This window comes from Cyprinus carpio, chromosome A16, assembly GCF_018340385.1.
Source record: "Cyprinus carpio isolate SPL01 chromosome A16, ASM1834038v1, whole genome shotgun sequence".
NCBI classification, from domain to species: Eukaryota; Metazoa; Chordata; class Actinopteri; order Cypriniformes; family Cyprinidae; genus Cyprinus; species Cyprinus carpio.
This window is the reverse complement of record NC_056587.1, coordinates 9848590-9857852: the sequence shown is the minus strand read 5'-3', so window position 1 is coordinate 9857852 and position 9263 is coordinate 9848590. Positions and strand designations below refer to the sequence as shown.

Genomic DNA, 9263 nt, shown 5'->3' with positions numbered 1-9263 from the left:
CAAGTACCTTTAAGTCAAAGAAACTATTATCACTCCAGTGATGGCTAAATGGCTAAAAGTCATTTCTCAATGTACAGTCTTTAAATATTTAAAATAGGTCATATAAACTGATTAACTGAGTCTAGTTCAGTGAGGTTTTCACTCTAGCGTTTTTCTAATTAACATGAAATGTTTAGAAACTTCAAAAAGCTACATGGCTCAACCCACACCATACCAAGGCTGAGCAAGACAAAAGGACAAGTTTCAGAGAAGTTGCAACAGAGTTGCCACAACACATTACTGTGGGGCTCTTTGGCTGAAATAGAAGAAACTCCAGACATCAATCACTTAAGCCTCTTTGCGTGGATAAAACAAAACCACATCTGAGAGCGATTAATATTTCCTCCTGCTTGAGGTCATGTAACAATCTGAAACTCTCAGATGAGAATTGTGTGCTCTAAAGATGGGGAAAAACGTTTTCAAAAAAATCTTGTTGGCATTAAAAGCATAGTTCATGGTTAAAATATTTGCATATAAAAATATCAATATATTATTTCTCTCAATTTTGAATTAGCTGGAAAAAAATCTGCTAGTTCACTTTTCATTTAGTTTAACTTTAGTTCAAACTTGCTACAAACTATATAGACAAATTAACAAAAACTAATAAAATGTCAAAAACAACAAAATGACATTAAAAACTGAAAATATATATATAAAAAAACTAAATATGAATAGATTACCTACAATAGTATCTCAGTGACCTCTAACTTTAGAGGAGTGGAGAACACGCCACAAACCATCGCGTTTCCTTCCCCGATGACCTCACGAGTACACCATACTCAGTATCCAATTATCGGGCAGTTGTGGTGTCTTTTATCCAATCATCTCTTAATACAGCCGGAATGGGCGGGGCAAGACGTCGGGTACGTAGGTTGTCCCTTACATTCTACCGGTGCCTCCGCCGTGTAATTGGACTGCATTGCTAAACGTGAGTATAGCACGAGGCCTGCAAATACTTACATAAATTGTATTCATTCACTTGCTTTTAATTAGTCCGCCGTATATTGATGAAAAGGACCTTCCAGCTAATATATAATACATCCTCGTTCTCGCGTCTCACTCTGATATGTGCCACTCTTTATTTCACAACACAGCATGTTAGCTAGTTAGCTAGCATTAACCTTAGCTCACTTGCTATTTAGCCAGTGAGGCGTGAATGAAGCTCCACATGCCTAGTGCACTACTTTTCTCTAATGAGACAGATTCTAGTTTTTGCTGTGCGCACAGAACTGGCTTTCAAGCCGAGAGAGTCACAGCTAAACTAACGTTAGTTGTCAACTGTGTAAACCTGGGGAGATCTAAGGTTTTCATTTGGTTTTGACAGTTGGCAAGTTTTGGAACCAGAGATGTGTTGTTTACTGCCAGTCTTTGTCTGATTGTAGTAACGTGAGCTTTTTCCCGATGGTTCTTGTCAGTGGAAGCAAATGATAACATTTAATGTTATTGTAGTGTTATTATACTGTTCTATTTTTCTTTAGCATGGGCAGTGTGTTGGCTGCCAGCTCCCCAAACCCACCCCCAGCCTCAGCCTCAGGGGGTGCAGGTCTAGTGACGGTACCCCCAGGTTTCACCATGCCCCCAGTGTCTGCAGTCCCGCCCTCCTCAGGCACACAAGGGCAGCCCGGGACAGATGCAGAGTCCTCTCTCCCCAACCCCGGTACATTTGAGGAGTGTCATCGCAAATGCAAAGGTTTGTCTCATTTTCTGTCATACCTTTGCAGTTTTATAATTTATATTATATTCTGTTTACTAACATTCTTTTTGTCTGCTTCTCAGAGGTCTTCCCTGTGCAGATGGAGGGGGTACGATTGGTTGTCAACAAGGGCTTGAGTAATCACTTCCAGGTCAATTATCACACATTTCTGTTTTTGCCACTTAGAAGTGAAAGATCAAAGGACAAAACTATACATCACATCTTGGTTTGCTTCCTCAGGTTAGTCACACAATTACTCTAAGCACCTTGGGGGACTCAGGTTACAGATTCGGAGCTACTTACGTGGGCAGCAAGCAGACAGGACCTGCAGAGGTGAGCCTTTTAGTTGCTTTTAACTGACTAGTGTTTTTCTCTCAGTTTGCTAGACAGAAAACAGAAGATATAATAATACAAACTTATTCAAAATATTAATAAAAACTATAATAGTATCTCAATGATTCTATGAAATAAAAACTAACAAAATAATTATTAATATAATAATAATTGTCAAAATATTAATAAAAGTTATAATAGTATTTCAATGATACTTAAATCGCAGAAAAAATCTCAGAAACTGTTTTTAATTATAATATTCTCTTTGAAGCAGTTCAATCACAAGACATTTTTTAAAATTCAAATTATAGTGGTCCTATAATTATGAAAAAAAAAAAAATGGAAATCTGAATGGCAGTTAGTAAATCCTGACACCCATAAATTTATATACAATGGCACCACTCTTACCCTTTTTTTCTGTCAAATAACTATACTAATATTGTTTCAGAATGAAATACTGAGATGCCACTTGTTTTGTTTTTTATTTTAAATCTGTCCCCCTCAGTCTTTTCCGGTCATGGTAGGTGACATGGACAACACGGGAAGTCTAAACGCTCAGATCATCCATCAGCTTGCCAGCCGCATTCGCACTAAAGTGGCATTGCAGGTACGTACGACTTTACATTCATGTTCACAAACTCTGAAAGGGAATCCGCAGATCCTACACATGATATATTTTTTATGTGACAGTTATATTGTACAATTAATGTAAGCTGGACCAGTTATGAGGTAAACTGGTTTGTCTCGTATTGTGAGCAAAATAATTTCTGAAAAATATGGTGAGAAGAAGTTAATCCCAATCAAATGATCTAATGCTTCTTACAATTGCAGCTTTGTCAAGAAATCTGATGTTGTGTAAATGAGATGCATTGCTGCATAGTGTACTGTTATTAATGGCCTGAATAAATGACGTCTTACAGACGCAGCAACACAAGTTTGTGAACTGGCAGTGTGATACCGAATACCGGGGTGATGACTTCACAGCTGCTGTTACCCTTGGCAACCCAGATGTTCTTGTTGGATCTGGTAACTTACCTTGCAGTTACTGTAGTCCATGAATGTCAAGTTCCAAAAATACAATACAAGAAGATTTTAATGTTTTTTTTTTTAATGCTTTATTCCTAATATACACTACCATTCAAAAGTTTGGGGTTGTAGGATTTTCATAATGTTTTCACTTAAGCTCACCAAGACTGCATTTATTTGATCAGAAGTGCAGTAAAAACTGTAAAATTGTGAAATTTTATTACAGTTTAAAGAACTCTTTTCTGTTTGAATATATTTTAAAGTGTAATTTATTCTTGTGATGGCAAAGCTGAATCTTCAGGAGCTATTACTCCAGTCTTCAGTGTCACATGATCCTTCAGAAATCATTCTAATATGCTGATTTGCTGCTCCAGAAACATTTCACATCATTATCAGTGTTGAAAACAGTTGTGCTGCTTAATATTTTTGTGGAAATCTTGATACTTTTTTTTTCTTAGATGTAATATAATGCACATTTGATATAATGCATCTTTGCTAAATAGAAGTAAGTTCTTTTCAAAAAATCTTACTGACCCCAAACTTTTTTAATAGTTTGATGAGGAATAGACAGAAATGTGAATTATTAACTGATCATCTGTCTTCTGTAGAAGCTTACATTCACATTTGGTCTGTTAGGTATTCTTGTGGCACACTACCTCCAGTCCTTGTCTCCTGCTTTGGTATTGGGTGGTGAACTGGTCTATCACAGGAGGCCAGGAGAAGAGGGCACCGTCACATCATTTGTGGGCAGATACACAGGTGGTCATTTATTTGCAGATCATTCTGTCACATTTTATTTAAGGTTTGGCAAAAATCAGAATTTATTTGCATGTACTGATGGGACCTGTATGTTTTCATCTTCAGGTAGTAACTATGTCGCCACGTTGACTGTTGGAGGAGCTGGTGCACATGCATCATATTACCACAAAGCCAATGACCAGGTACTTCATACAGTGAAGAGATGTATTAAATGACAGATTTCTTACTCAAGGTAGCTCACTTAGTATGTTAAACTCACTACTATGTATTTAAACACCTCCTACAGCTCCAGATTGGGGTAGAGTTTGAGGCCAGCACACGGATGCAGGACACAAGCGTGTTGTTTGGTTATCAGCTGGATGTACCTAAAGCAAATCTGCTTTTTAAAGGTATTGAAAAACTTTCTTGAATTGTTTGCATTCAAAACAGGTTGAGATTGATTTGATTTACTTGCATACTTTCGTGTAGGGCTGCACGATTTGGGGAAACAATCTGATTGCGATTTGTCTGAATAAAAATTGCCATTACGATTTAAAATGTGATAAAATGGCTATAAGAGGGCTATCAATATGGCTATAAAATAATAATAATGATGACAGTTTGTAGTAGTAGTATTTTTATTTCTAAATAAAATATAACAATTTCTAAATAAAAACAAAAGAAATACTACTATTGTAATTGGGGCGGGATGATAAAATAACCATAATTATCGTGATGGAATTTTCTTTGAGAAAAGTTCAATAATTGTTCAATATATTGTTTGCATTATTCCCGTTAAGTCTAAACAGCAGCGCAGTGCAAGCTTACTATAGCTGTAATGTTCTATATAATGTTTCCATTATTACTATAGCAGACGTGTTTATTTGCTGATAAGTCTCAGTAGCGCAACCACTAAACGGTGCTGTGAGATCCAGTGTGAAGTGCATGAATGCAGTTTGGGATTGATAAGCGCATTACAAGTTTGGTTGACAAGACTGTTGGTGCATATTGTGTCCCCAAATTAATGTTAAAATGATCTAAACTCAGAGCAGATACAGAGATCTGCATGGAGCAGCATGCACTGTGAATAGAGCCACCTTGAGAGGAGCTCAAACTCCAGAGGATAATGAGATGCTCATGCGTAAGAACACAGTGCCGTCCTTCGCTCTGAAAACGCAGTGCATATATATTTATTTCATTAAATCGCAGTCAATTTCGATTTAATTCCGATTAATTGTGCAGACCTACTTTCATGCTTGTTCCAGTTTGGTTCTATCGCTAAGCTTCCCTCTCCTCTTCTTGTTCTTCAGGTTCTTTAGATAGCAACTGGGTGGTGGGAGCGACGCTGGAAAAGAAGCTAGTACCCCTTCCTCTATCGTTAGCTTTAGGCGCCTTCCTTAACCACCGGAAGAACAAGTTCCAATGTGGCTTCGGCATCACCATCGGATAGAATGGCCATGGCGATTTAAGAATCTCAACAGATACAACCCTCCACCACGCTTGGACCGGTGCAAAGAGACATGGGGACATGGACCAACACTGAAACGGACTCAGAGACTCCCAGTATTAGCGTGTTGAACCTTCACAAGGACAGACAAGGACACAGAGCTCGCAGGACTGTCCAGCAGAGCTCTCATCAATCTAAATGTTCATTTACTGATAAACAGGCAGTCATATAAGGTTTGTTTTTAAATGCACATGATATGAAAAAAATATGTCTGGTACGTGTAACATTACATGTGTTTTGTAAGGAAGTATATATCCACTTTCACAATGAGTTGGCATGCCATTGTTTTTTTTTTTTTTTGCCTTTTAAGACAAAATTATGTTGTTTTTTCCATTAGACGGTTATCTTAAGGGCAAAAGATTTGCACCCTCTCAATTTTTTGATTTATGAACAAAACGAAAAAAAAAAAACACTCGTCTTGGTCTGTATAAATATGGCTGGGTGGTGTGTTTTTCTTTTTCTTTTTTTTTTACTTGTTAATGTAAGAATTAAAATGATTTAATGTTCAATAACTCACTCCATGAAATGCTGTTTGTCGAAATTATGAAAATTCAATGCATGGGAAGCTCTGGAGTTAAATAATGGGTTGTTTTAAGTCGACGCCTGTGTCCCTTTGTCTCATATAACTGATCACACAGAACCGTCTGAGAATTTTGATCACGAGGTCCTTTTCCTGTATTTGTCTGTTAGGGTCTTAGGGCCAAATTCGGATGCTGGTTTAATATTTACCGGGCATAACCTATCAAGACTGTCCTTTTTATGTGTCTGGACATAAAATGCGTCACTGAATTGTCCACATGGAAGAATTTCCAAAGTTTGTATTGTTTTAATTAGTTGTTGTACACAAGGTTTTGGGGCAGTCAAAGGGTTGGTGCAGATACTGTAATAAACCTGTACAATTTAAACTGGTTTTAATGGCCAGTGGAGTTTTTCATGTCTCATGCTGATTTCATGTCTTTGTGGCCTGGCTTTTGGCCTGATTCTAATGGATGATTTTACAGTGCAATTATGTTGAATAAATATTTGGTTGTGAATTGAGTTTTGAAAAGAAGCAGGTTTTTATTTTCATTCCTAGAGATGAACGTACTCCGTTTGACTAAGGATTGCAGGATAAAATGCCTAGTTCATCTGAGGTTTAAAGAATGTACAAAGGTTTATTTTAAAAAATGTCAGCATTGACAAGCATTATTTCTGTATTACAAACATGAACATGAAACATAAAAGTGTTATATATTAACTATAACATGAACCAAATATTACAACAAAACTCCAGTTCTACATTTCAACATTAAGGCAAACCCATTTTCCCATTAAAGACAGAACAACTATTACCATCTGCAGGACTGATTTAGTCAAATTAGGTTTTTCCACTCTGTCTCTTGTGGTTCTGAATCATTCTCTTCATAACCAAATCCAGCTCGAGGTCTGACTGCTGAACATCTGCGTTTCCACAGCCAACCTTTGGACAGCTGTGAAGAATGACAGAAAGGTTGACAACAGTGGCAACTGTTTTATTATTCTATACACTACGGTTCAAATGATACATTAAATTGATCAAAAGTGAGAATAAAGAATTTTACAATGTTAAAAAAAAAACAAAAAAAATCTGTTTCAATAAATGTTTAGAACTTTCACCATACTTTTGAATCCTGACAAAATGGTGCCACTATTAAATGTAACATTGGTATAAGTTCAAGATTTAATTAATAAAATTAAATAAGTTTAACATTAAAATATATATATATATATATATCTATATATATATTTTTAAGCAGCAAATCAGCATATTAGAACGATTTCTGAAGGATCATGTGACACTGAAGACTAATAATTAAAACAGAAAACAGTGGTAACACTTTATAATAAGTATACACTATTAAAGTACTTAAAAATCATTAAACTATTAGCTCATCTTTGATTCATAGTTTATAAACAATACTTAATACATTAGTAGACTCTACACAAATGGTGAGTTCTTCATTCATTAAATAACACAATTATTATTGTTTAATTAGCTCATAGTAAAGGAATTGTTCATTGGTAATAAGGGGTGAATAGTTTTCATTTTAGATAAGGTCACAGAAAAATGGGAAAATGTCATTAAATAATATCCAGCGTTCCTTAAAATGTTTACAAATACTGTACATTAAGGACACACACACACACACACACATTGGCATGTGTGGTTTACAGGGACTCTTTAAAGGTGTCATGGTTTTTATACTGTACAAACTGAATATTCTATCTTTAAAAACATTTTAAAATTTTACTGAACACAAACATTTGAATGGTTGTGTAAGTGTATGAAACTCAAATATAAAGAAAGAGAACACATCCCAAAAAAGTAAGTAAGTTAATAAATAAATATTTGTTGGTTGCAGGATATGGAAATGAATTATGCATAGTAACTGTATACTTATTTGGGACAACATAAAGACATTACTGAGCAGTGGCTACGTACCGAAATTTCTTTTTATTTTTGTGCTTAGCCTTAATCATTTCAAGTACAGCCTCTTGGTCATAGTGATGACCGCATTTCTTGTTTTTCACTGGATTGACCATTTCAACCTGTCAGAACAAGGTACAGTAAAAAAAGGTTTGAATGATATGACATTTCTATATTCTTGCAATACAAATAACACACAAAAACACCACTATAATGTGAACTTTTAACTCAAGGGCTTGCGCACTTGATGATGTGAAATGATGCTGATGTTTACCTGGGTGAGAGGACAGGTGAAGTTTGTCTGGCTCTGTGTTACAGCAATGTCCTCATCCGACTCCTCCTCTTCATTCTCAGCAGCAGTCTGACCTGCTGCATATACATACACATACATATACATTTAGGAACTGCATCACTTCACTCACAACATGCGGGCTTTGTGAATGCTGTGCAAAAAGGTGTGAGTTCCTCACCTTGCATGGCATATCTCCTGACACTGTCTCTGAAGGCAACAACCTTGCTGTGCCTCTGCAGGTCTGCATCTGTAACTCCAGCTGTAAGCTCAGTGAAACGCTCCTTTACAGAGCTTTTCAGATGAAACATGGCCTCTGGAGGTTCACGTCTGACCTACAGAAATACGAGGGAAAGCCACGGTGGCTCAATGGGAGACTTGACAAACACTCTTCGTCAAAATGAAGCACCAGTGACAGTCAATAAGACAAACCTGAGCAGTCTTCTCATCAACAGACTCCACAAAACAACTGATTTCTCTGTCCAGTCTGGAGCACTCCAGAATCATTTCCTCCAGCTTCTTCAGAGCCGGACTGTTATCCATACCTGAAATCAAAGGTGTATAGTTTAAAAACTACGTCCAAAAGAAAGCTGATTTTTCAGCAGCCATTACTCCAGTCTTCAAAGTCACATGATCTTTCAGAAACCACTCACCTTGTGCTTCAACTATTCCCAGCGCAACATCTGATACCATGTCCATACAAGCTCTAATATCGGGCTGACATGACTTCAGAGTGGACAAGGTGGACTGCACTGAACTTAGAGACATATCTGGAAGCTATAGGACTGCTTGGTTAAAGTTAGTTAAAGTTATCACTTTAACTAAACGAACTAACAATTTAATGATCTAATTGGTAGGCTATAGCATTTTCGTTAATTTACTGAGAACATTAAAACTACTTATCTGCGATATCTTTGCAACTATAATCACATAAAATGATAAGAAACCTTCGCTTCACCAAAAGTAGCGCCACAAAGTAGCCGTTTCCGGTTTCAAAACGCCTCGAATGAGACGTCAACGTAAAAGACTTCGAACAATTTCATAAAGCGGTCTTAAAGTTCTCACTACGTTACACATGTGAATACAACCCATATAAATTATAAAAAACTACTTTTTCAAATATCTGCGTTTAGGTAATAAACGGTTTTTTTCGAATTCGAAAAAAAAAAACATATTCCTTTGCATGACTGTT

General features: G+C 36.5%; 2 protein-coding genes across 5 annotated transcripts; one reads left to right on the top strand and one right to left on the bottom strand.

Moving 5' to 3' along the window:
• The first annotated feature begins 831 nt into the window (after positions 1–831).
• Positions 832–6374, top strand: LOC109111920 (mitochondrial import receptor subunit TOM40 homolog). Of its 3 annotated transcripts, none has more exons than XM_019124921.2 (10): positions 832–967; positions 1518–1729; positions 1816–1883; positions 1973–2065; positions 2571–2672; positions 2986–3091; positions 3728–3850; positions 3956–4032; positions 4137–4239; positions 5140–6374. In XM_019124921.2, the coding sequence occupies exons 2-10, from the start codon at positions 1519–1521 to the stop codon at positions 5277–5279; spliced, it is 1023 nt and encodes a 340-aa protein (XP_018980466.1). In that variant the 5' UTR covers positions 832–967; position 1518; the 3' UTR covers positions 5280–6374. The 3 variants fall into 3 exon arrangements, with proteins under 3 accessions (XP_018980466.1, XP_042628473.1, XP_042628474.1); XM_042772539.1 differs by lacking the exon at positions 832–967 and adding an exon at positions 1052–1305; XM_042772540.1 differs by lacking the exon at positions 832–967 and adding an exon at positions 1284–1425.
• Positions 6140–9168, bottom strand: LOC109111922 (E3 SUMO-protein ligase NSE2-like). Of its 2 annotated transcripts, XM_019124922.2 has the most exons (7): positions 9019–9168; positions 8725–8848; positions 8504–8616; positions 8253–8406; positions 8057–8151; positions 7798–7904; positions 6140–6805 (listed from the first exon to the last, which is right to left on the bottom strand). In XM_019124922.2, exons 2-7 carry the CDS (start codon positions 8837–8839, stop codon positions 6694–6696), a joined length of 696 nt encoding a protein of 231 aa, XP_018980467.1. In that variant the 5' UTR covers positions 8840–8848; positions 9019–9168; the 3' UTR covers positions 6140–6693. The 2 variants fall into 2 exon arrangements, with proteins under 2 accessions (XP_018980467.1, XP_018980468.1); XM_019124923.2 differs by having other exon boundaries at positions 8057–8148; positions 8725–9168.
• Positions 9169–9263: the final 95 nt, after the last annotated feature.

Coding starts and splice junctions, on each gene's coding strand:
- LOC109111922 (XM_019124922.2), bottom strand. CDS start 8,839: ATGTCTCTAAGTTCAGTGCAGTCCACCTTGTCCACTCTGAAGTCATGT. Junction 8,407..8,503: donor TTGATGAGAAGACTGCTCAG/GTTTGTCTTATT, acceptor GTATTTCTGTAG/GTCAGACGTGAACCTCCAGA. Junction 6,806..7,797: donor AAAAATAAAAAGAAATTTCG/GTACGTAGCCAC, acceptor CATTCTTCACAG/CTGTCCAAAGGTTGGCTGTG.
- LOC109111920 (XM_042772539.1), top strand. CDS start 1,196: ATGAAGCTCCACATGCCTAGTGCACTACTTTTCTCTAATGAGACAGAT. Junction 1,884..1,972: donor GCTTGAGTAATCACTTCCAG/GTCAATTATCAC, acceptor TTGCTTCCTCAG/GTTAGTCACACAATTACTCT. Junction 2,066..2,570: donor AGCAGACAGGACCTGCAGAG/GTGAGCCTTTTA, acceptor TGTCCCCCTCAG/TCTTTTCCGGTCATGGTAGG.